The sequence below is a fragment of the Adiantum capillus-veneris genome, chromosome 14 (genome assembly GCF_014529385.1).
Source record: "Adiantum capillus-veneris isolate H3 chromosome 14, ASM1452938v2, whole genome shotgun sequence".
Classification (NCBI taxonomy): Eukaryota; Viridiplantae; Streptophyta; class Polypodiopsida; order Polypodiales; family Pteridaceae; genus Adiantum; species Adiantum capillus-veneris.
The window spans coordinates 10,369,580-10,396,338 of record NC_140944.1 but is presented as its reverse complement, the minus strand read 5'-3'; the positions used below and the strand labels follow the sequence as shown (position 1 = coordinate 10,396,338).

The 26,759-nt window shown below is 42.9% G+C and overlaps 1 protein-coding gene across 1 annotated transcript; it reads left to right on the top strand.

The window, feature by feature from the left end:
* Positions 1 to 3,391: 3,391 nt before the first annotated feature.
* Positions 3,392 to 24,595, top strand: U1-70K (U1 small nuclear ribonucleoprotein-70K). Its single transcript, XM_086528286.1, has 11 exons — positions 3,392 to 3,629; positions 20,901 to 21,015; positions 21,369 to 21,448; positions 21,530 to 21,605; positions 21,727 to 21,791; positions 21,976 to 22,038; positions 22,536 to 22,617; positions 22,703 to 22,865; positions 22,985 to 23,065; positions 23,138 to 23,443; positions 23,529 to 24,595. The coding sequence occupies exons 1-11, from the start codon at positions 3,531 to 3,533 to the stop codon at positions 23,572 to 23,574; spliced, it is 1,176 nt and encodes a 391-aa protein (XP_086384412.1). The 5' UTR covers positions 3,392 to 3,530; the 3' UTR covers positions 23,575 to 24,595.
* Positions 24,596 to 26,759: the final 2,164 nt, after the last annotated feature.

Here is a 26,759-nt window from a genome sequence, read left to right as displayed (position 1 = left end):
CCAAAATGTTTTTGTGAGGCATGGAGATCATTTAACCACTATAAACTCCCTCTTAGCTTATAAACCTTGCCTTGGAAAAAATGACCATACCACAAAATTTGACCAATTTTCGCACGTGGTAGCACTTAATTAAGAGTAAATGTAAAGAGTCTAAGCATATTGTACCATTGGTTAAGCTTTGGCCCTTTGTAGGACCAATCTTAGATCATTTGAATACATAAATTGGTTATAGAGACTGATGAACGTTTGTGACAATTGAAAGCTCATATGATGCCATACAATCATCCAGAAAAAAAAGAGCATCGTTGGTGCAAGAGTCTTTAATTTAAAGGCATACTATACCATTTCTATGGTGTGGATAAGTTCCAAAACTTTGATAGGATCCAACAGAGGCTACACAAATGGACTAGAGTTTGGCTAGAAGCTTTTGACCCGTCAAGAATAGTACTAATTCTATCCAGTAAGAGGACATGATTCAAAATCAAGTTTCAAACGTGTGTGAGAAACCACTCATGAACTCGAGTTTAGAAAATATCTATGAGTCAAGGATATGCACTCATGAGGGATCGTGTTAGTTAAGTGTATTTTCAAATGCGTAGGGGTTTGCTAGTGATTGTGATAGGTGTTTGGAGTAACATGGTTTACCCTTTGCACATTTCTCATGTATGAGACATTAGTGTCTCTATCACTTTGCAGAAATGCAAAAAGATGTGATGTGTATCTTATATGGATGAGCTCCATGACGCTGTGCACAACATGTCTGTGGATTCTGTGGGCACAATGTTAGAGCACGAGTGCTCTCTTGAGTCACAATAGGTTGAGTCAGAGATGATAGATATGGATTTCTTTGATATGCTCATGCTAGAAGCTAACATGCTTATGGTAGGACATGTGCATCAAGTCCCTATGGATGAGGGGGAGGCGTTCCTTTGGGAGTCAGAGTTGACACATCCATACGTAATTAGTCCTAATGGTGATGATGCATTTGATGTAGATAGCATTGAGGTGGCTAGGTTAGCCAAGATTATGCAATTATCATCAGATTTTGAGTGTCTCATATATGACCTCTCAGTGTTGAGACATGATATAGCAGCTGCATTGGGAGCTTTGTAGTCGGGACTATTAGTCATGCTTTCATAGCAATCAACGTAATCTAGTCAGAATAAGAATGTAAATTTGGTAGCAATGATTCCCCCTTAGAATAAACAACCCAAGATGTAGAGCGCTACTTAAGTTGTGAAAGATTCGCTTCAATACCTGCCAATGCTTAGATCCTAGGCTATGCATAAATCTGCTCACTTATGAGACTTCAAACTGAATATCTAAACTTATAATGCATACATAAATGAGGCAACCAACACCTCTCTCATAGAGGGTAACATCTACAGGACCTTCAACATCATATATACTTAACTTCAAACTTGTATCCATAGGAGTAGCAACTGGTTTGTAATCATCAAGTCCAAATCTACTTTAGCAAAGTTTGCATATACTTTGCTTGACATAACGCAATACGCTCATCCCACGGTTTAAATTGAATGCCCAAATAATGATGCAAAAGCCCCAAATTGGATGTCCCAAATGTGTCATTCAAACCAACCTTTATGTGTCTCATTTGGACTACTGAGCAGTAAATCATCTACGTACACAACAATATTAAGATATAAATCATTTGCACATTAACATACAGAGTGCTCTCAGTTGGACTATTTCAAAAGCCATGTCTTGTCAAATGATTATCCATTTTCTCATACCAAGCACAAGAAGATTGCTTTAACCCATACAATGCTTTGTTGCATCTACACTTTTTCTTTTATAGTCCTTTCTTGACAAAACTACGAGACTATGCTACATACACTTCCTCGTATAAGTCACCATTAAGAAAGAAATTTTAATGTCTGATTAATGTACATCCCATACAAAATAAGTTGCCAATGCACAAATGAAACGAACAATAGTCATACGACAAGTGGGAGCAAGAGTTTCTTCATAATCAATGCCCTTTTTATAAACATAACTTTTGTAACAAGCCTTGCCTTGTAGTGATCAATAGTAAGACCAAGTATTGTTCTTCACAAGTGCATCATATTTATCTTGCAGAGAAGCTATTCAATTCTTTGAATTTTGAGCTTCATCCTCATCACACATATTTTACACGGCCAAAGCATAACAATTTGATGCACAAAGAAGCATGATGAGAACCCGAATGAGTACGAGTAGACAAAGGTGTATCCAATTTACTATCATGCAAAGTCTGCACTAGACATTTCAACATACCTCTAGCTTCCTCATTTTCAACCCTGTCCTCATCAAGTGCATCATTTTCATCTACATCAAAATTAGGTTGATCCATGACAACACTTGAAACTATGTAGGCTGAATATATGTTTTATTTGGACTTTATATTTTGTAATCCCACCATTGAAAAGAGGAAACAATGTATCAAAAATGTCACACGAGCTTACACCTGTCTCTTTAGTACATGACAACAAGAGCTAAATTGGATCTTCCACAAAAACATCATCTCAAGACACGTTTCATCTCCAGATGATATAACTTGTAACCCTTGCTTTCAGTTCTATAACCAACAAAGATGTATTTGACAACCTTATCATCCAATTTCCTGCGTTGTTGTTGCTGCAACACTAGAGCATAACTTAAGCAACCAAAAACATGCAAAGTGACCAATGGATGGCTTCTTTATCACGCCATGCCTCATATGAAGTCATGGAATGCAAAGTTGTAGTGGAATATCTAGTAAATATGTAGGCAACACGCATGAGTGCCTCTAACCAAAAAGCATGTGGCAAAACCTGGCTTTTGACCATAAATCATGCCATCTCCATAAGTGACATGTTTTTCCTTTCAGGCAACACCATTTCGTTGAGATGTATAAGGTGTTGTACATTGGTATGTTATCCCATAACTAGCCATAAATGCATCAAATTCTTTTGACATACACTCCTCCCCTCGATCAAAATGGAGGGTGTCCACAATACAACTGAATACATTTTCAATCCATAACAAAAATTATTTGAAGCAACAAACACCTTGGACTTGGCCTTAAGCGGATATACCTGTGTATGCCATGAGTAATGCAAAAAGCAACAATGGCAATTTGCTTCTTCGCCTTCTGTCCACTCTCAATCTGTCTCTCTCTCTCTCTCACATTTGAAAGACTTGCACTTTCTCTCTCTGTGCAATGCAAAAGAACCTCTCCCTCTCTTAGCGACCACACTCGCATGTTAGCACGTGCCAATTTCCCCTCTTTGTGGGTAACTTTCCTCTCTCCCATAGAAAGTATTCCGGAGATTTCCTGCCACACTTTTTTCCACAAAAAAATAATTTGCTGAAAGATTTTCACAAACGGTGATAAAAAGATTCTCACAAACGAATAAAACGATAGTCTGTAAAGCAAGAAAAAGCAGTCTCGCAGAGACAAGCTAGGGTTTCGCGGTACCCAGAGCTCTGCGTGACGCGTCTGCTAGAGGTGTGACACAGCTTGAGGAGCGTGGTTCAATCACGTAACCATGGGAGATTACGGAGATGTCTACATGCGCAAAGATCTTGCTGGCCCGCCCGTCCGAACCAAGGCGCAGAATCGCGCCACCGTTCAGCAGCTGAAGCTGGTAACTCTCTACTATACACGTATTGATGCACTGATATCCACCCGTGTCACCCACACCCACACCCACATCCACATCCACATCCACACTGTGATCGATCACTGTTTTGCAGATCCAGAGAATGGTGCATACATTAGCGGGATACATACACATAGTTTTTTGGTATATAGGCTGTCTAAGGTATAGGAAAGGTCAGGCCTCTCATGTTTTTCTGATTGTAAGAGTAGCTGTTTTCTTTGTTCTGAAAGAAAGTCGTTGAGGTTTTTGAAGGACAAGCGCTACATTTAAGTTTACTCTTTATATGTGTGCGTGTGTGTCTATATGCACCCACTCACACACATATCTAGCATATATTTGCTAAACTTGTTTCAGTTTCCATATTGTGAAACAAAATGTTTTAAAACAAACCACAAGATATTTTATGTCACAGCCCCTGGGAGTCTTGGATTCTTGTTTTTAGCTCGCCACCTATTTAAAATGCTTAGGGGATTTTTGACATTGATTTGGAGGCGTTGTGGGTTTATGATATTGGTTTGGAGGTGTTGTGACTACTAGACCCATGTTGTACCTCTCATACAACAATATATTTGGTAATAGGATAACATGTTTTGCTCAGTTGATTGTTGACTCTTCTGGTTTTGATGAAATTATGAGACTTCTACGATTGGTTTATGGAAGGACGTCTTTGGATTCAATGGTCTTGAGTTTAGGAGCCAAAGTACCTTTTACTTTGAATTGGAGTTCTTGAGGAATTTCAAGTTTTAGAGATTGGAGGAGGATAGGCCTCTTAGTATTCTCTTTGGAAGCTCAAGGAGCTACTCCAACTTCCTTGGTAGAGCCCAAAGCTCCTCTCCAGTTCTTTGTGAAAGAAGTAGGTATTGTTGATTTTTGTGATCCTTGATCATGGGACATTTATATTATGTTAGCTTTTGGCATGTTGAATGCGTCCAATTTAGGTCTGGGTGGAGCTACCATCACCTCCTACATAAATTTCTTTTGTATAGCTATTGATGAATTGGAGGTGTGGCACTATTGCCACACTTTGTTCTAGATTCCCAGCTTGATGGAGCGGAAGAAATGTCACTCCTTGCTTAAGAGTCTAGAGAGCCACTGCTCTTAACTCAAAAGGTTCCTCGACCTAATTGGAGACTCTTCAAGCTTACTTAGATTCCGAACTTGGAAGCCTTCGAGCAAAGATTGTAGTCCTCTCGCCCTCTCTTTTTTGGAGAGAGAAATCATGCGCAATAGCATAGGCAAGTATTGCAAACTCTTTGTGAGTGGGTTGCTCCAAACTTAATGCATATAACCTTTATAGGTGGGGGCAACCCGTATGAAAAGGGTTGCCAATTGAGCTCCATGTCATCCATTCTATGACCCATCTAAGATGTCTGCCTAGATGGTTGATTACTTTTGCTTGATGCTCTAGTCACCCATTATGTGCTCTAGTATCCATTCTTGGTGGCTGTCACAAACTGTCAAGCCAATGGCTATTTATTCGAGTATATTCTACATTGTTATGCGCTCCCGTTTGTGATAGCAGTGTGAGAAGCTGCTCCAAATTTGCGAGTTGAACTCGTACTTGTTGAAGTTTGTCTTCAACGGTTCTCTTATGACTTGTCACAATTCTTCCTATTTCTTCCTGGAATCGTCGCCCTTTGCAAAAAATAAGAGAGCTCTGATACCACTGTCACAAACGGGAGCGCACACGGACAATAAATAAGCTAAAGATTAACTTGAAAAGATTGAGCAAAATAAGGGAGAAAATCAACACAGTATTGGGGGCAAGAAGGTGGGCTAGTACCCCGCTAAAGAGAATCTTTATTAGGGAGAATCCTTTTTACAAGCACAAGAATTGGAGTAACCCCTCCGTTTTAGTTCGTAGACTTGATGGTCTTTTCCTTTCTGTTTGAGAACCCGAGAGGTAAGAGACATAATACTTTAGTGAGAGGATATAGAGAGAAATAGAGAGAGAAAGAGAGTGAGAAGGTTGACACAATACAGGGGACCATAAGATGGGTTGGTACCCTCCGTAAAAGTATCTTTAGTACTCGGGAGAAGTCTATACAAGCAGTTGAACCGAACGTATTACCACGTTCGTTCTAGAATAAGACTCAATGGTCCGTAGAAGCCTCAGCTTCCCGTTCCTAGGGTAGCACCCTATTTCAAGGAACTTTTGTTTCTTATTTTGAATCCTTTGGATCTTACCTTCCAGACTCGGGGCATAGCATCCCTCTATCCTGTTTCTGACTCTATTCCGAGAGTCCTCTTATGTAGAAATCCTAGCATAGACTCTGCTCTCTTGGACGTAAAGTCCTTCCTTGGAAATCAACTTCTGGTTTTCAATCCGAGAGTCTAGCACTCAGATTGGTGAATCTACATCCCAAGCTCAGAGTATGGAACCCTTGGGCTGATCTGGCTCAAGTTCCTCAGAGCGCTTTTCTCCTGGAGAGGCTTATGCCTTCCTCTGCTTCTACTCCCTCGCGAAGAGGAAGTGCTGCTAAATGGACTATTTTCTTATTTTTTTAGTAATTTCTTTTTATTGAAATTAGGATATTAAAATGTGTGCACTTGAACTAGTAAGGTTAGAAACTGTAGCTCTACGGGAATTATTAAAAGCCATCAGAAACGGACAACTCTCATGTGTCATATGATGGGTGACATTAAGCATCGAGAAGGGGTTGTACCGCTAGTCCGTCAGCATCGGAAAGGGAATATTCCATGGGTTTGGTAGGAAACCCAAACTAGAAAAAGGAATGCGTGTAAAGTCGCAAGCACAAGAATAAAGATAGGTTATGAGAAGCTTTGTCTAACAAGCAGAATATTTTTAAGTGTTGTTCGGGAACGACGAGGAATCTATGTCTGCATTGTATCCGTGCTTGAGAATTGCATTCGGGGACGCCTGGAATGTGATTGCTTAGCATTGATTTTCAGCTCACTGCGTTTTGTGAAGTTTCGACCATATATATTTTTTTAAGTGACCGGCCGCCCACTTAATAAGTGGACAGCCCATTTAAATAAAAGCTAGAACTTATTAAAAATACCAGCGCTCGTTGCTTATGACCGATGAATGAAAAAACGTCTTGCGATCTCTCTCCTTGCTCCAAAAACAGCCCGTAGTCTCCTCTCACTCCTAGCACTACCTGGCTGCTCGATTCCCGTCGGCTCCGCACCGTCTATTCCTGCCGAGTGTGGTCCCGCCTATAAAAGCAACCCGTTCCCTCTCTCAGTCACACAGAGATTGCCAGTGCAAGCAAGAGGAGGTTCTGTCGTGAAAGGACTGTAGGTGATCGCGTGACCTTGAGGCTTGGAGTGTGGAGTTCGTTTTCTCGCACTGAGAGCAACAGATACCGATTGTGAATACGCGATACGAGTTGCTTCGTGTTTGTGCTTTTGCATGTACTCAATTCACAAAGAAGGAGCAACGGGGCCTCGGTCTATGCTCAGAGATCCCGGGAATGGTGGGAACGGTTTGTGTCACAAACTGGTGATGTGGCAGTTTGTACGGACGCCCGAATTGGTTGCTTTTTGGTCCACGTGATGCTGGTTGAAAAAGTCCTACGTTGAAGCTTTTTGGGGCTTGCTTTATTTCTCCACTAAGCGAGAGAGAGATAGAGCTTTATATTTTAAAGTGCTTTTGAAAGCTTTTAGTTTTGAGCTTTTGGTGCTCTGCTTTTAGCATCCCATTGTATTCTTTAAATAAGCAGGTAGGGCCTCATAACTCAGAGCATCTGGACGCAGAGTCTGAGTGTGAGCGCCTGCCCGCACTCTTGTACTTTGAACACAAATTAATACAAAAAGAATACCGAAAGGGGCGCCAGTCTTCGGGGCCAATATCTTTAGGCACGGAACTCCGCCGGGCGAGTGTCGAATCAATTATGAACTGTGAACTGTTTTGAAGTGTTTATTTGTGCTGTCGCGGTAGATTCTCAACTTGGAGTGTCCAAGTCTGTTACAGTGGTATCAGAGCACGGCCGATTTCTCTGCTACGAGAAATCCGATCCCTATTTTTTTTTTCCGCGGCACTTATGGCTTCAGGCAAAGATGTTGACTCCCTCTGCATCCGGAGATGCGGGAAGGGATCACAACGAAGATTTAGCCAAGGAGTATGGCCCGCCTCGGCCTACTTAGACAGAGCGTCGAGAGATGGAGCGTCAAGGATTGATCGGCGACGCAGCAAAGATGATACTCAATTTTGCGAAGGATCCAAAATTTGCAAAATATATGAGCGAGACCTCGTTCGATGAGGTGCATACGTAGTGGCAGAAGACCACAAAACCACCCCCCAAACCCGCTCTTAAGAAGCCTCTTACTCCTAGGAAGTATACAGGGAAAGAATTAGAAGAGGTGGTTGATGCACGAATTGCTTTGCTTTTTGATGCGTAGAACAACGTTAAAAAGCACGACAAAAAGTAGAAGAAAGGCACTGACTTCTCGGGTTATTTAGGTCGTCAGTCTACTTTTGAAAAGGCAAGAAAGGAGAAGAAGCGTGTTCGATTTGAAGGAGTACCCAGTTCTTCTTCTCCTTCTTCTCCTTCTGACAATTCTTCTAGCTCATTTGACTCGAACAAAGAAGACAAAAAAGGCAAAAAGCGAAGCAAAGATCAACCTTCGGAAAGGGCAAGAAAAAGTCAAAGAAGTCTAAATCTCACCCCGTGATTGACAGTTCTATTGAGGACTCGTCTACAGACAGTTCGGACTCTAATAAAGCAACTTTTACGCAAAGAAGAATTTTTACAAAGCCAACCAATATGACTTTCTGGAAGATGAAAGCAAGAAAGTCCAAGAGTTTAAGAAAGGTGGACAATCAATTAAATTTGACACGTTTTCTGGTTATAGAGATGCTTCGAAGGCTTTGTCTTGTGTACAACAGTTTGATATCGCTTTTGCGGGAGGGCGTTACTCCGAGCACTCAAGATTCGGAGAGCTGCCTCTTATTTTAAGGGGAATGCTCGAACTTGGTGGTCCACGCTTCTATTAAACAAGACTGCGCCAGTTAAATGGCTGAAATTCAAGAGGCTTTTTATTTCTTCTCGGCTAACTCGAGAGTAAACGCATATACGAACTGCTTGGAACCATCTTCAGATGACCAAGAAGAATACATTGGACGCTTATTGCGAGAGATTCTGGAGCTCTTTTCTACCCGCCACTTCATTTAAGATCTCGTTCAAGGAACAGATTGAGCGGTTTACCTTGGGTCTACCTACAGAGATACGAGATCATTGCTTGGAACAAAAGTCAGCTTCCATTCAGGTGTTGATGAGTCATGCGAAATGGGATATTGCTATTCACTCTTGCGGTTTGACTACCCCACTGATGAGATCATGACGCAAAGAGCCGAACAGACTTCGACAAATGAAAGTAGACAGAGGAAGAGCAACTCAGAAAAGAAAGATGCACGACCCAAGCTTACTCCTTAGGAGCGGGCTCGCTACATCAGGGAAGGGAAGTGCTTTGGATGCGGGGAAATTGGACATATCTCCGCGAAGTGCCCTAAAAAGGCACAAAAAGGAAAGAATGACATGGACGACGGGAGGCCTGAGAGTTCGAGAGCAGCTAAGGAACGTGGAAGAAAAGGCAAGATGAAAATAGGACTGGTTCCAGATTGCATGGCTACTGATCCCAACACGATGGACGAGAGTACAGAACTTTGCCGAACTTGGGGCAAAGTGAAAGACCAAGAAGCCCTGATCTTCTTTGATGGAGGAGCCAGGCCAACTTCATTTCTCCGGAGTTGGTGGCGCGGCTCGAGATCACTTCCGATCGGATGGGACTGCTTACGGAGGCTGTTCTAGCGGCACCCGGCAGGGACGTAGCCATTACACCTGTCATTGGCAAACTTCGGCTGCATTGTCTGGGGTAAGGTTGTGATGTCCTCTTGGGAATTCCTTGGTACCACAAGAACAACACCGTGGTCGACTATCAGGCGAGGAAAGCGACGTTAACCACAGAGAAGGGCAGAACCATTGTACTTGATATTAAACTTAAGGGCGAGTCTGTCCCTATTGTATCGGCTTCGGCCATTTCTAAGTTAATGAAATCCACTCTGTTTGTTTACTCGATCTTTTTGAAAGAGTTGAGTGATGAGGATAAGCCAAATATGTCTGAACTTAATAAAGAACGCCAAGATTTTCTCCACTCATGCCGATTGCTTCTCAGAGGGCCTGCCAGGCGAGTTACCAGCCGCTCGTTCTAAAGATCATACCATTGATCTGATACCTAGAAGCACGCCACCGAAACGGCCACCTTATCGTGTGAGCCGAGCCCAGAACGAAGAGAGTATGAACCAAGTGAAAGACCTCTTGGAAAAGGGTCTTGTCGAGCCTAGTACTTCACTATACTGCTCTCCAGTGTTGTTGGTTTTGAAGAAAGACGGATCTTGGAGAATGTGCATCGATTATAGAGCTCTCAACAAAATCACCATCAAGAACAGATTTCCGATTCCTAGAATCGATGATATACTTGACCGGCTTTAGGGATCCTCGTGCTTTAGCAGGATCGACTTGAAAAGTGGTTATCATCAGATCCGAATCGCGTCGGGAGACGTCTACAAGAAAGCCTTTCGAACTACCTTTGGGTTATTTGAGTTTTTGGTGATGCCTTTTGGCTTAACCAATGCTCCTGCAACATTTAACCGGATGATGGATAGGATTTTTCAAGAGTACATGCTATTTGTTGGCACTTTCTTTGACGACATCATTGTTTTCTCCAAGGATGAAGCAGAACATAGAGAACATCTGCTTCAAGTCTTTCACGCATTACGAGATCACAAGTTAGTGATTAATGCGAAGAAAAGTGAATTTTTCAGCAGCAGGAGTGCAAATGGATCCGGCCAAGATAGAGTATCTGTGATTGGCTCGATTTGAAGAATGTCTATGAAGTTAGAAGCTTCTTGGGCTTGTGTTCGTACTACAGGCGGTTCATTCGAAAGTTCGCAGAGGTTGCTTCCCCTTTGCATATCTTGACACAGAAAGGAGTCCCTTTCTCGTGGGGACCCACTGAGGTGACTGCCTTTCAGACATTGAAAGAGAAATTGACTACGGGACCAATTTTGGCTTTGCCGCACTTGCAGAAGTCATTTGAATTATATTGTGATGCTTGTGGACGTAGTCTGGGTGCGGTCTTAATGCAAGAAGGCCATGTCATTGCTTACGAGAGCCGATTGTTCTCAAGGCCGGGATTGAGAGCACAGATTTATGAGAAAGAGCTTTTGGCTGTTATCCATGCTCTTACTCAGTGGTGGCATTATCTACTAGGAGTGAACTTTACTGTCTTTATAGACCATCAGAGTTTATGAAACCGGCCCGTAGGGTGGTTGGCTTTGGCTTTCACGCGAAATTCTTTACTTTACTTTAGACACACAGAGAAACTTCACGATAAAACGTGTGAATGGAATTCAACACTTCAAGACAAGCCACGGCTCTGGTAGCTAGAGCGCTACTAAGCAGACAACGACACCCTGTTGGCCCCAAAGACTGGCGCCCCTTTCGGTATTTCTTTATTCTTATTATACTTGAGAAAAACCTGTAAACTTCTACAAGCTGTCCCACTAATCGGGCTGAAATTCCTCTACTCCAACCCGATTTCGGCAACATAACCCTAGTAGAAGTCTCCACGGGCAAAATCCCAAGCAAACATTGACTTTCCAGCACTTTAGAGCTCTTTGCAAAACCTGGCGAGAAATTGCAGCTCGCTGAATTCTCTGTTTTGCGCTCTGATCTGCGTGCCGATCACTTTTCTGGATAGCCCTCGAGCTGTCGCACTTGTAGGGTCATTCGCCCCTTGAATTAGACGAAATTCCTCACGGGAAATCTCTCTAAATTGACCTGTACAAGCATCCAATGCTTTCCCGAGGCTCCCCTAACAAATAGACGATCCGAACCCTTGGGCTTAGCCCTCACCAAGCTGTCCAAACCTGTCCATGGCTGTAATTGCAAGTTTTGACCCAATTTTGCTAGCATAACGGCGCAAATATCCCTGTAGGGCAAACGTACACGTCAAGGACACTTTCCCTTGCGGTATGGAAGCTATCGAGTGAGCTGCAGGTCAATTTCAGCATGCTGTAATTTTCTGTTTTGCCACTGTTAGGTGCCTACTGCCCTGTACACACATCCCAAGGCCTTTCCGAGGCTCCCCTGGCAATTCCGTGTAGTTTAGGTGCGAAACCCTAAACCTGCAGAAAAACACAGCAGGCTGTAATTCTCTGTTTTGGACTGTTTCGAGCGGAGCGAGCACGCCTACGCGTGTCTCAGGTGCTCCCGCATGCAATGGTACAGTTCCCCTGTAAATCGGATGAGTTTTCACGCGAGAAAACTCTTTGTTTTCGCATTCCTTTGCGATGGAACTGTGTGTACCTGAAGGGGATTAACAATTAGCTAATCCGGTTCCTGTACAGATGGCTCTTGCCTTGGCAAACACGCATAAACCCCCCAGAACTGTACATGGTCGTTTGAGAAGTTCAACTAGTGGGGCATTACCATATCTGCAAAAGGGGAGAGAGAGATGCGCGAGAGCAAATCATTGCGCTACATAGAGCAAGGGAGAAGGCAAGCTTCCATTAAAGCTATGAGCACCTGCACCCACTACTCACACACATTGTGTAGCACTTAATGAAGAAAATCAGCCTCCTCTCTCAATTTGGGCGCCCCCTCTTCATGTAGATCTGGCATATCAGCCTGAGCCGCCATGTGTCCCTTATGCCTGTTTTAAGTTAATTTCCTAGTACCCACCAACTTATAAGTGTCGCGAGGGGCCTAAATGACTTTGAACTGAGCCTAGACTCCCTTTTATAGCTCGGATTCCAGTGCCGATTAGCCCGACCAACTCGTGGTGACTTGCCCTTCCTGATTGCGGGTGAAACTCTTGGCCATCGACCGTTTCACACTGGCCACGCAATGTGCGATCATTTGCAACTTCAGAAAGAGGGTCCCAAAAAACAAAAATCATCACAAAGAAACCAACAACTCAAGTTAGCAATTGCCACGTCCTCGTGACATACCACCTTCTTAAAATCGCAAATGTCCTCGATTGCGTGCCATATATACATGCCATAGATGATTAGTGTGGTAAGCACTCTTTTATCTTCGCATGCATTGGCAAGAAAGACTGTCAAAACATGTGTACACATGACTTAATGATACTTTTGTCAAACTGTACACTGCTATTGCACTGAATCCATGAGTACATTTGATGTGCTAGCTCTATGATTACCCCTTCTTTGCAGACGTTGGGTTGGGGTATACATAGGCTGTAACCCAAAGGCCTCAAGGTAAAGCTGCAATACATTTTGTGACTCTAACAGTTCATGCTCTTTCATCCAGTTTGCATCCATAAGTGGATAGTTCTTGAACTTCACCACATAGCATGTTGCAGCCTGTCCCTTAACTATTACCTGTGCAAGACGCTCTTGCCTTTGCAAACGAGCATAATTCCACAACACTTTTGACGTACCACCCACAACCAAGTAAGCTCAAATTTCAAGATAATTTACCGATGCGTCAAAGAATCCAAGGAATCGCCTCAGAGAATCGGCGCCAGCATGTCACCCGGGAGACCCACATCACTCCCGCAGGAGATCTAGTGGCAAATCTACCACCGTGAGACCTCATCTTGGTTCATACTTGCAAACCCTTAAAACGCAATAGAAAATCAGCCCTAATTTGACCACTTTTTGGCAGGGCGAACATGCGGAATTTCTCGTCTGTCCTGTGAAGAGAAATCCTCTTCCTTGGTGTCATTCATCCTGTTAGTCATAATGTAATTCCAAGTTCCTGTACTCTGTGTGTGTACCCAAAACAACCGAGGCTCACTTCTTGAGGAAAAAGTGATTGATGTCCCGGCAACGAAACCTTGAAATCGGCTCGTAGGGCGGTTGGCTTTGGCTTTCACCAGAAATTCTTTACGAAACTTCACATATATACCTATGATTGGAATTCAACACTTCAAGACAAGCCACGGCTTGGCAGCTAGAGTGCTACCAAGTAGACAACGACACCCTGCTGGCCCCAAAGACTGGCGCCCCTTGCGGTATTTCTTTATTCTTATTATACTTGAGAAAAACCTGTAAACTTCTACAAGCTTTCCCACTAATCGGGCTGAAATTCCTCTACTCCAACCAGATTTCGGCAACATAACCACAATAGAAGTCTTCACGGACAAAATCCCAAGCAAACATTGACTTTCCATGCACTTTAGAGCTCTTTGCGAAACCTAGCAAGAAATTGCAGCTAGCTGAATTCTCTGTTTTGCTCTCCGATCCGCGTGCCGATCACTTTTCTGGGTAGCCCTCGAGCTGTCGCACCTGTAGGGTCACTCGCCCCTTGAATTAGACGAGATTCCTCGCAGGAAATCTAGGACCCAGTGCTTTCCCGAGGCTCCCCTAACAAATAAACGATCCGAATCCTTGCACTTAGCTCTCACCAAGCTGTCCAAACCTGTCCATGGTTGTAATTGCAGGTAATTGACTCGATTTCGCTAGCATAACGGCGCAAATATCCTTGTAGGGCAAAAGTACACATCAAGGACACTTTCCCTTGCGGTATGGAAGCTGTCCAGTGAGCTGCAGGTCGATTTCAGCATGCTGTAATTTTCTGTTTTGCTAGTGTTAGGTGCTTATTGCCTTGTACACGTATCCCAAGGCCTTTTCGAGGCTCCCTTGGCAATTTCGTGCAGTTTAGGTGCGAAACCCTAGACCTGCAGAAAATACAGCAGATAATAATTCTCTGTTTTGGACCGTTTCGAGTGGAGCGAGCACGCCTACGCGCGTCTCACGCAATGGGACAATTCCCCAGTAAATCGGACTTGTCACGTGGCACATCCAACCCTATGTGTCCGCGGACAAGCTACAACATGATCATGGTTCAATCAGTCCAATCAGTCTAGATTAGAATGGATTTGGCACTTTTGTGAGTCTATTCGTAGACCGTGCATGCCCAGTCACTTAGTGTAGATGCATATCCTCTGGTTGCACACAACATGATCATTAGTATTCCCACCAGAATCCATCAGATTCCATCAAGGGAATTTTCAAGTGCATTTAGCCTATTTTTACCTATTTTTGGCATTTTCACTTATTAATTTAAGTGACTTTCCAACAAAAGTAGGTAGGGCAATTTTGCTAAGTTTGTATATAAGCAAACTAGAGCTAGCACTATTTGGCAGAAGAGGCAACAGGAGCCAAGCTCAGCAGGCAACTTCTCATCAAGACCTTGGCGGTTCCCCCCACCAAGCAAGAAGACCATCGCTAGAAACCCTTCCACTAGCGTTTTTGGAACTGCACCAGCCTGGCGTTTTGGATCAGCACCATCGCCATCAAGTCACAGCATATAGCATTTTTGCATCAGCATCCTCGCTAAGGCTAAAATTGGTAGCACAGATTTATTAGAAAGAGCTATTGGTAGTCATCCATGCTCTTACACAGTGGCAACATTATCTACTCGAAGCCGATTTCACGGTCTTTACTGATTATGAGAGTCTATGCTACTTGTTGTCAGAGAAGCAATTTTCTGAAAGCAGATGCAATGGGTTAGCATCTTGTCACAATTTCACATCCAGATTGTCCATGTTTAGGAACATAACAACTTCGTGGTAGATGCACCGTTCTCGGAAGCCCCTCGTCTTGGCTATTTCTGTGATCCATCGTAGAAGCTTCGAGGATATGGTTGACCAGTACTCCACCGATCTGGATTTTTTTGATGTTTTTACTCGGATATAGAATGGGGAGATAGTGCCAAGATATTCCCACGGGATGGCTACTTGATGAAGAAAACAATGTTGTGTGTTACACAGCTGTTGAGGGAAAAGGTTTTGACTGAGTGCCATTGTCCACCTTTTACGGGTAACTGCGACATCGACACCACCTTGAAGGCGGTGGAGCATTATTTCTTTTGGTCAAGACTCAAGAAGGATGTGGACGACTTTGTTCGCAGCTGTTTAGTATGCCAGAAGTTCAAGTTTGACAGGCATAAGGCACAAGGAGTACTACAGCCTTTACCCATTCCCACCCGCCCCTGGGAAAGTATTGCGATGGATTTCATCTTTGATCTCCCCAAGACTCAAAGTGGGCATGATGACATTTGGACGGTCATCGATGGATTTAGAGTAAAGGTCCACTTCATTCTGGTAAAGAAGACAATTAAGCCCGATCATTTGGCAAAACTGTTCGTCTCACAAATTTTCCGAATATATAGCATGCCTGAGTTCATTGCTTTGGACAGAGATCCCCGGTTTATTAGGTTGTTTTGGAGGGCAATCAAGGAGAACATTGGCACGTGGTTGCAGTGCTCGTCCTCGTTCCACCCGCAGACAGATGGGCAATGTCAGAGAGCCAATTAAATGGTTTTGGATTGGTTGAAGTCTTATTTTTGGGATCAAAAGACTTAATGGGAAAAGTATTTGCCCTTAGTGGAGTTTGCCTACAACAACACACGCGGAAGGTGCCATTTGAAGTATTCGAAGGTGCTAAGAAGGTTTCTAAATTTCTAAGCGCACCAAAGTCAAGGTTTGTTTGAAGCAGATTTTTAAAAAAGTATAGTAGGCATGGAAGGCCATTTAGCAGTTCAACGGAGGAGAGCTTGTCCTCTTTTGACAGTGACCAAATCAACAAGAAAACCAAGTTGTTCAAGGAAGGAAGTTAGGCTGTCATGATTGAGACGTTTTTACACTACCAGGACACCCATCGAGCCCTTGAGTTTGTACAATAGTTTGACGTCGCCTTCTCTGGAGGACGTCCTCAGAACAATCCAAGATGTGAAAGGCGGCATCTTACTTGAAAGGTACTGTATCGACATGGTGGTCTACTCTGTTGTTACGCAGAGAAGCACCTGCAGCATGATTTTTTTTTTTTTTCACGTCAACTTGGATATTCGATGAATATGCAAGAGATGTCATCACGACTTTGCATCACTTGAAAATGACTGAGAAAGACATATAGGATGACTAGTGCCAGAGGTTTTGGGATACTTGTTTGCCAGTGTGGGGTCATTTCGGAAGATTGCTTTGAAAGACTAGAGTGAGCGGTTTTGCTATGGTTTGTTAAAGAGATTCAAGACTATGCTTTAAACTAGAAGTGTGACTCCATTTAGAGACTTATCGGACATGACTAATCAACGATTTGGAATGCATGCATGACGGGCAGGATAGTATCCACCTCAAAAAGACAAGTGTCAGTGAAGAGAATGAGTTAAGGGATCCAAATGACAGCTAATCACAGGATTCCGGAGAATCAGAGGGTTCCGACGAACTAAGGGAACCAGATGCAAGCTCATCAAAGGATACCAGAGAAAGAGGAATGAGATGATAGTGCGTCTTAGGGTTCCAATGATTGAGTGTGACGTGCCCATGACAGTGGAAGCGAAAGACGCTACCCTCAGGTCCCAAGGCACAAGGAAAGAAAGGGAAAAGGGAATCAGCTGGTAGATCAGAACAATCGCCAGATCGAGTTAAGATTTTTGAATCGACCAGTACACGAGGGACTTGGACACTGCGTTTGCCAAGGTCCGGGAGGCTTTAGAGAAATCTCAAGAACGACATAAGAAGGAAGCAGATCGACATCGACGAGACATGAAGGAAGATGATTAGGTGCTCTTACGTTTTGAGAAGGCACGTCCAAGGAAATGAAGGGAAAGGATTGCTAAGCTTTTTCCAAAGCTTAGCATGAGGTATTATGGTCCTTTCCAGATTAAAGAAAAGATAAATGATGTCTCCTTTCGACTCAAGCTGCCCAATACTTGGAAGATTGACAATGCATTCCATGTGAGTCTCTTGAAACCTTTTAAAGATGAGGTGCCAGTTGATGGGGAGCCTGATGAGCAACCCGAAGTGGAAGAGAGTGAGGAGATACTCATTCTTGAACAGATTTTGGCACACAAGGAAAGAAAGATGAAACGTAAAGTGATTCAGCGGTTCTTAATTAAATTCAAGAACTATCGAGCATTAGATGCGAAGTGGATGGAGGAGGAGGACCAAACAGATACTCTTCAGATTTTGGAACTTTACCTTGAAGCATTCGGTTTAGCATAAGTCTACTTCGATAGAACCCGGAACTCAGTAAGGTTGAATCTGGTGCGGCAGGTTTGCAGAAGAGGGGAGTCACTCCGCTCCTTTGTCAACAGATTACCTCGATTGAATAAGGTCACTAATGTCCCCTTTGGGTTTGAGGGATAGTGATTGTCTAACAGTACTCTGTTGTATGACTTTATGAAACAGAATTCTCGAACTCTCTCATTTGACTTGTTTGAGTGTAGGAATTGAAAGACGAAATGACTGTAGTATTTCGGTCTCATAAATCTCTATAGACATGATCGCAATAAGGATTAGTTAATCCGGCATCAGTGAGGTCCGAGATGGATCTAGATGCGGTTATTGAATGCGTCGCTGGTAGTCATGGTCTGAGATTTGGAATGAATTTTGTTGTGTTTGATTTGTCATGTGATGTCCTGTGATGTCGTGTGATGTCTTGTGATGTGACTGTCGTCTTTGTACAAGTGCTAGATGTGTCGTTTCTAGTGCGTTGGTACTTAGAGTCAATGTCTATTGAATTCGTTTATGGCCTTTGTCTGTTTTGCAGGTGTAATTGAGGGCGATTACAATTCTTTCAAGAGGGGGGTATGTCGCAAACTGATGATGTGGCATGACCTTGCAGACAACCCCTGCTGACGTGGACAGTACGGTACGGACATGTTAATGTGGCATCAGTACGGAATTTCGGAATTTGCGTTGGCATGTTGACGTGGCAGATAGTACAGATTTCCACGTTTTGCACTGAGCTGTTGACGTGGCAGGATGTACGGATTTTTGCAAATCACGTTGACTGCTTTTTACTTGCAGTTTTGGGAGCAATTGCTTTAGGGACTCAATTGCTTTTGAGTTTCATCCTTTTGGGGCTCTGCTTTTAGCAACCCTTGTAATCTTCATAAGTGACCCAAGGGGGCTCACTTCTTAGAGCATCTGGACGCAGAGACTGATAGCGAGCAACCGCGGGAGTTGTACTTTGATCAAGCATTAGTATAAAAGAAATACCGAAAGGAGCGCCAGTCTTTGGGGCCAATACCTCTGGGCTTGGAACTATGCTGGGCGTGTCGACTCTCTCTCTCTCTCTCTCTCTCTCTCTCTCTCTCTCTCTCTCTCTCTCTCTCTCTCTCTCTCTCCATATTAAACTTCAGTGATTATGAAGTTTCTGTTCGTTTGTTGCTATTGATTTGTTGCTTGGAGTTCCCAAGCCGGTTACAATCTCTGCTGCTTTCTTCAAAGAAAACCTTGGCTCTGCTTTTAGCAACCCTTGTAATCTTCATAAGTGACCCAAGGGGGCTCACTTCTTAGAGTATCTGGACGCAGAGACTGATAGCGAGCAACCGCGGGAGTTGTACTTTGATCAAGCATTAGTATAAAAGAAATACCGAAAGGGGCGCCAGTCTTTGGGGCCAATACCTCTGGGCTTGGAACTACGCTGGGCGTGTCGACTCTCTCTCTCTCTCTCTCTCTCTCTCTCTCTCTCTCTCTCCATATTAAACTTCAGTGATTATGAAGTTTCTGTTCGTTTGTTGCTATTGATTTGTCGCTTGGAGTTCCCAAGCCGGTTACAATCTCTGTTGCTTTCTTCAAAGAAAACCTTGGCCTAGTGAAGACTACCCCAAGATAAGTGTATGCATCTGTGTACTGTTTTACGAAGGTTTACAGACAATCCACTATCTCCCGCAAATCTATGTAGTCTATCCAACAGTCAACTGCCGCTGCATACCCTCCGATGAGTCAGAGATCAACACAATATCTTCAGCATACAACAACAATGGAATCCATGTCCCTGCCAGCCGTGCACCTTTGTCACCTCTCTGTCAATGTAACTGCCGCTGCATACCCTCCGATGAGTCAGAGATCAACACAATATCTTCAGCATACAACAACAATGGAATCCATGTCCCTGCCAGCCGTGCACCTTTGTCACCTCTTTGTCAATGTAGTTAGAAACCTCATCTATATACATATCAAATACCTTGCTTCACTCCAATAATGGAGTGAACTAAATCAGATATCCAATCAAGCTTGGCAATGAATAATTGATGTACAATACTGAGGTTTCCTTATATACCAACCTCAATAAATTGCCATACCCAGACTTTGACAAATAAGTAAAATAAATATCTAAAAGCCAAGCTAATGGGATCGCATTGGGTAGTTCACTTGAGATGCCAAAACTAACATCTTGGAAATATTCTCATTCACAATGCTCCCGTCATTACTCTGAATGACACACTAGAAATATCTGTATGCGGATGTCTCCAACGAGAAAAACCCTCTCACTTAAAATTCCAATAATTCATTTAGAATTATTTTTCCTAGTGTCCCAAGCGAGAAAACCCTCTCACTTATAGATCCATTAATCCATTTAGAATTATTTTTTATTTAGATAAAGCCAATTTAGCAACAGAGCAAAATACAAACACGGTAGCAAGGACTTGTATAACTCATGAACATCACGCGTCGCTCTCTGCATTGAAAACAAGCAAGGTGGTTACGAACAGTCCCTCGGCGATGGAGTCCCCTCCAAGCTTCAGCGCTGGCTCCACATGTCCTGGAAGACAGGGCGCTGGCTGCTTTTATAGACTTCGAAGTTCAGAGGCTGGCAGGTATAAGGGTTTGCCTCGGGGTGCTGGCCAGCCACACAGATGCTAGGCAGACACAGATTTCTCGTGGGAAAGCATCTGCTTTCCGGGAAAGCATATCCCGCTTCTTACCGATAGTCCCATCTTTATTCATGTAGTTCGGATTTCCTCCTAGACCAGTGGAATATTTCCTATCCAATGCTCTCGTCACCCAACATGTGACGCATCAAGAATACCCACTTTTCGGTCTCTCCCACCGAACTAACGGTACAACTCCTTCATGATGCTTAATGTCACCCATCATATGACACATGAGAGTTTTCCGTTCCTGATGGCTTTTATCAATTCCCGTAGATCTATAGTTCCTAACTTTTACATTTCAAGTGTACACATATAAATATCCTAATTTCAATAAATAGAAATTACTCAGAAACATAAGAAAATGGTCCATTTAGCAACATAGGATGATGGTTGTCCATTACATTGCAAGGTTTTTCAAAGAATATTTGCATTGTGAATTGAACTTTTGCCGCTTGTAGGCTTCTAGGACCAGTAAATTTTTTATGAATTTGACACCTTGTAGTTTGATTATCCCAATGCTTTTTGTAGATTTTGTTGAATTGCATCTCAAACATGCTAAACCTTTACTGGCATATTATCGGACTATTTGTTTTTGCAGATTGGTCAAAGTCATCCGACTGGTCTCACTGCGAATCTGTTGAAACTATTTGAGGCAAGGCCACCTCTTGAATATAGGCCTGCTCCAGAGAAGCGAAGGTGCCCTCCCTACACAGGTTGGTCGTTGGGAGCCACGGTGTTTCTGAGTGACATTCTTTGAATTGAATATGTTTCAGAATTAGTATCAAAGGTTATGCCGTGTATGTTTTGTTAGGAATGTGCATAAGCGGCATTAGGGGCTACTTTTTTGCGAAGCATGTGCAAATTATGTCTTGATGTAATTGCATTTTACTCCATGTGCCTAGGTGTGATACCCTTTTGTGTCTGATGTTGGACAATCTCATTAGCTGTGCTTTGCCCTTAGTTTGCTGCTTCAGTTCCTTTCTTTCTTTTTTGCAAGCATTTAGTAATACTAGCTTTCTTGAGTACTTGATTTTGTTTTAAGTCTGTTGTATGTTGCTTTCTGCAGGTATAGGACAGTTTGTTAGTAATTTTGCAGAGCCTGGTGAACCCGAATATGCTCCACCAGTGACTAAGGGAGAGACTCCGGTGAGTTCTTTTGTCTAACTTGTTTTCACAAAACTGCTCTCTTTTATCCTGTTTGTATTTATCTGGTTTATTTCTGTGCAGACTCAGCGACGGGCTCGGATTCATGCCCTCCGTATGGAGAAGGGTGCTGAAAAGGCAACAGAAGAGATGGAGAAATGTATGTTTTGCTGGATCTAAGTTTCTAACCTCTCTAGTTTTGACGGGTCATGTTTTTTCACACCATTAGTGCCACTTTGGGACAACTCTAATAAATGGGTTTGTGTCTGTTTCTGCTTCAGACGATCCCCATCACGATCCGGCTGTGGAAGGTGATCCTTACAAAACGCTATTTGTGGCAAGAATTGTAAGTGCTTAAGACTGTAGCTCACTACGAAACTATCTCAAGCTCTGGGATATCTGTCCTCAATTTTTTGAACAACGGTCCCATCTGTATTTAATCAATGAGAGGCTTGCTTCAGGTGTATCCATCTTTGGAGGCAAGGTAGGAATTTTTTTGGATGTTGACTAATTCTTTCTTTCTTCTGCAGAGCTATGAAACTACGGAGCACAAGATTAAAAGAGAGTTTGAGGCTTATGGTCCAATCAAAAGGGTAAGTTTCAAATGATGGTTGCCCATTGGTGAGTTTACTTTATGGTAATGTATGCATGGATTACTCTTGCTAGTGCACTTTTAAGACAAGATGAATAAAGGTTTTAGCCGTGCGTGTTAAGAGGGGCTTTAGATCCATGTATTCACATGGTTTCTTGAAACATGCCAAGACAAATTCTCAAGGTCTTGGCGGGTAGGTTTCTATGGTAAACTTCTCCATTCAAGACTTTCATTTATTACATTTGTTCCACAATAAACACTTTCCTTTTATATCCAAAACCTTGGTAAGGGTTCCATCATTCATGGAAATTCATCTCACTGCTAGAAGTTTCCTGTCAACACCACCCCAACTTTGAACGGGCTTGAGATTACGTGGCGAATGTCGCATCACTAAAGGTGAGCACGGCTCAGGAGGCTCTGTGCCTTTGTTGCCGTGCTTTTTCCTGTGATTGTGATCTATCTGGTTTGCTAATGTTCCTGCGGTTATGTTTGCTACAGGTTCGCCTTGTCAATGACAAAGAAAGTGGTAAGCCAAGGGGGTATGCCTTCATTGAATATCAGCACACCAGAGACATGAAATGTAAGTGAAAAAGGAATATTTCTCTTCACCTTTGTTGTTTCAAGTTTCTGATTGTGCGTGGGCTAAGCTTCTTTTTCATATGCAGCTGCATACAAACAAGCTGATGGAAGGAAAATTGACAATAGAAGGGTATTGGTTGATGTGGAGAGAGGACGCACAGTGCCTAATTGGCGGCCTCGACGACTTGGTGGTGGTTTGGGGTCCACTCGGGTCGGAGGTGATGAGGTTAATCAAAAGTACTCTGGAAGGTATGTGACAAGGTTATTTGACGTATGCTTTTTGTGCCATTAGATTGCAGCAGGTTTTTCAACGCTCAAAATTTTACCTACACTCAGCTGCATTACAAATTACTGTGCTTATTTTTCAGGGAGCCTCAGCTTGGAGGTGGTCAATTGTCTAGGAGTGAGGAACCAAAAGCACGCGAATCAGATCGAGGACAGGATGAAAGGTAATGATCATCCCCGTGGGCCATAGATGTATACGTTTGTCAATTTTATCTATAACTTCTGTGATCTTTCAGAGAGGTAGATAGGCGTGATCGTGACCGAGGTGATCGAGATAGAGATCGTGACCGTGATCGTGGTGACAGAGAACGCGATCGTGATCATGACAGGCACCGTGAGCGTGATTACGGGCGAGATCGCGATCGGGACCGTGATCACAGAGTTGAAAGAACCCGTGACCGTGATCGTGATCGCGATCGACGGGATCGAGATGAGAGGCACCACGATCGTGAGCGGGATCACACTCGTGATAGGGACAGGGACAGAGACAGAGACAGAGAGCGCACCGCTCGATCTCATTCACATGAACGTGATCGGGAGAGGTGATCCACGCATGCTGATTCTTTGAACACCAAGGTCTGTGTTATCTTCAATGGTTAATAGGTGTTTTTTCACATCTGTTTGCAGAGACCGACGCTCTCATGATGTAATTGATGATGAGATGGGTCCATAAGGCTTCGTTGCCTCCAACACGGGTAACCTTTGTTGGTAAAGTTGAGGTAATTTAATTCATCATGGTTTGTAACCACGGAAGCAGTCTGGGAGCCTTAAGGTTTGTAAGGTCTTTGTCTGCACTGAAAGCTCTCATAATGGCTTGGTAAGTGTTCAACAAAGGAAATTGAAAGTTTTGACATCACATGGCAAAGGAGGAAAACAGAAGGTAGCCTTCAAGGTTTGGTACATGATGGCAGAAAAATGGCTATTGAAGGATTATGATTTACCCTACGGAAGGTTTGATTCATTTAGACTTCAGGTTTGGATCATTTAATCTAGGTTTGAATCTTGAAGACTGGTATAATGTATTAGGGCGATCAAGTGTTTTCTTGTCTGGACATCAGTTTTTCAACTTCGTTTGCTGCCTGAGAATGATATGCCACAGAAGGTAAGTATTAGAAAGGTAGTATGCTTATTTAGCTTTGCTTTGTGTTTTAACTAAAACATTGGTAAGCGGTGGCCGAATTTCAATGAAGATTCTGGCAAGGTAACGTATGATGTGGTGGCACTTGCAAACATCATGAAGAGCTGTTCTTCAGGTAATCTGTGAGTGGATGCAGGTTTTGAAGCATGTGTCAGAGGCGGTTGTTTCTGTATATTTGGTAGGTGGACATTTCAGGTAAGCTATCAGGTAAAGATAACAACTGTCCTAGAAATTGCATTTAGGGAAAGAACAGTTGTGTTTTTGTCAGGGAGGTTTCAGGAACTTGGGAGTGTGCTAGGTGGTTCTTTGCTTGTTTATTTATGCATGATGAGGGTGAAGAGGGGAAACTGTGCTCAGGTTAATCCTCTCGATTTTCAAGCGAACAGGGCTTTAAATGTGCCAAGCTCATGATTCACAATGTTCGAATAAAGTGAAATCCGACTTCCAAGCTCAGTCATTGGAAGAAGATGGTAGCTTTCCCTGTAATCTTCTATGAATGTAATGGTAAACACCTGTCTAGATTATTATCTCATCGAGAAAAATGGTGTTGAGTCGATATGCGCACTCTTGCGTACTTCCGTATCTGCTCCTCTGAATGTGTGCCTAGGACCTCATCTTTTCCGGAGTGAATTTGTATGTTCCTGTGCGCATTGACACTGGCGAGCCCCGCAAAGGAATGATCAGGCCTCCACGAGGATTAGGCATACCACATGCGCAACCGCATGAGTTTTGAGTTGGCTCAGAAAAGCACTGAAATGCTGTTAAGAATAATATTGGTAATACCTTCGTCAAGGAGCTTCAAGATTTCATACATGAGCAGCTATATTTATAACCGTCTTTGCTGATTTTGAGTAGTCATGAGTTTACAGAGAATTGGAGCATTGCCAGCACCTAAACAGTTCATCTAGCCCTAAGTCTTGGAAAAAGACTTAGGGCTCCACATTTCCCCAGGATTGGAAAGACCTGGCAAAAAACCATTAACATACCCTCGTTGCATTGCGAGTGTGTGAATGGTGATTGTGTTGGTGTCTTTATTTGTCATAGAAGTGCTGAGATATGAGAGTGCTGAAGTTAAGTGTTTTGGAACCCAAGACCTCTCTCTCTCTCTCTCTCTCTCTCCCCCCCCCCCCCCCTTCGGATCTTGGACAAGTTTTGAGTGGCTTTATACTGCCTTCCGTATTTCATTACAGTGCATTCTTGATGGTTTCGCTAGGCACCTTGTCTTTCATGTTTGTTTTGGGAGTAAGTTTTGTGTCAGCTGTCAGATGTGGCTCCTTCACTCTTCCAATTTTGGTAAGGCACTATTATCTGATTGTCCTATGCAAGCTAGGACAATCAGATAATAGTGCATTCTTGATGGTTTCGCTAGGCACCTTGTCTTTCATGTTTGTTTTGGGAGTAAGTTGTGTGTCAGCTGTCGGATGTGGCTCCTTCACTCTTCCAATTTTGGTAAGACACTATTATCTGATTGTCCTATGCAAGATAGCTATTCTGAGGCAAAAAGGGATTTGGAAGTTGTATCGCGCATAGGATACATAAAGATGGCCATTTTTGAGAGGGATTTCTCTGGAGGGTAAAGCGTTACACACAATGTCTTGAGTGGCTGTGCTTTTCACAAACAATGTCATATTCAGATGGTGCTGTAAGCAGCTGTCTCATTCATATTCCTAGCAATGGCAAGCAATAGGTTGCGGGAAATCTTTTAGTAAATGTCTTGCTATTTTTGGTAAAATGACTATTGCTTACTCACATTACTTGTATTGAGGCGTGACTTGTGTGATTTTCATGAGCTGCATGATTCCATCTCGTCTGCCAGTCATGCTCAGTAATGTGCTGCACACTACCTAGGCTCACTCTGCAACTGAAAATTTTGTTGTCAATTAGGTTGATTTTTGGTGATGAATTACAGATGGTTGAAGAGCTCAAAGGTTCTTGTCTTGGGATCTGTGAGATATCATGGATGGGTTTGGCAGCCCTTATTCTTGGGATATATGAATTTGTCTCATGGAGCCGTCCTTCAATATTGCAACTCGCGGTCTGTAATTGTGATTTCTTAGAACCTTCATTTTCATTGCAAAAGAGCAGTAAAAAGATGGAAAAGTCTATGGCTTATACTAATTTGGTAAAATGTGACCTTTTCCCTTATCATGTTCTTGTTTAGAGTAATTTGTTGAAAGAGTTCAGTAAATGTACAGCAAAAGCTATCAACACTAACCCGCAGTATTGGCATATGTTGCTAATTTTTAGTCTCCATGCACACATAGGAACCCTCTCATTCGAATGCTAGCAGTTGGCCACTGGTTAGGGAGCTTGGTTTTAGGTTTTAATATCGAGGTTTAACAGATTTTATGAAAGGAATTTTGAGCAAAAATTCTGATAGCTTTTCTTATATTTCAAGTGTTTTTTGAATAGAAAGAGTATGGGGGTAGGTGGTTTTCACACGTAGTTTTCAGCTAATGCCAACACCTCTGTCTTCTAGCCATCCTTTTTGATATTATCCAACGCTTCTCTTTGACGAGTACTCCATGAGTGAGCTCTAACTCTTCGAGTTTCATTACTATGATACCCAGATAAGGAATTGGCATATATTGAGAGAGAGAGAGCTTTGTCGACCTTCGATGTTTGCATATGGCGTTTGTCAAAGTTAAAGAAATAGAGTTTCGCCTATCCCAAAGTAAGTTACAATGTTCCTTATTAGGTCGAAAGCCTTTTATCTGATT

What these genes read in the sequence shown, in the direction of transcription:
- U1-70K (XM_086528286.1), top strand. Translation starts at nt 3,531, where the DNA reads ATGGGAGATTACGGAGATGTCTACATGCGCAAAGATCTTGCTGGCCCG. An exon ending in AAGGTGCCCTCCCTACACAG is followed by an intron (nt 21,016 to 21,368) that starts GTTGGTCGTTGG and finishes TGCTTTCTGCAG; the next exon opens with GTATAGGACAGTTTGTTAGT. An exon ending in GCACACCAGAGACATGAAAT is followed by an intron (nt 22,618 to 22,702) that starts GTAAGTGAAAAA and finishes TTTCATATGCAG; the next exon opens with CTGCATACAAACAAGCTGAT.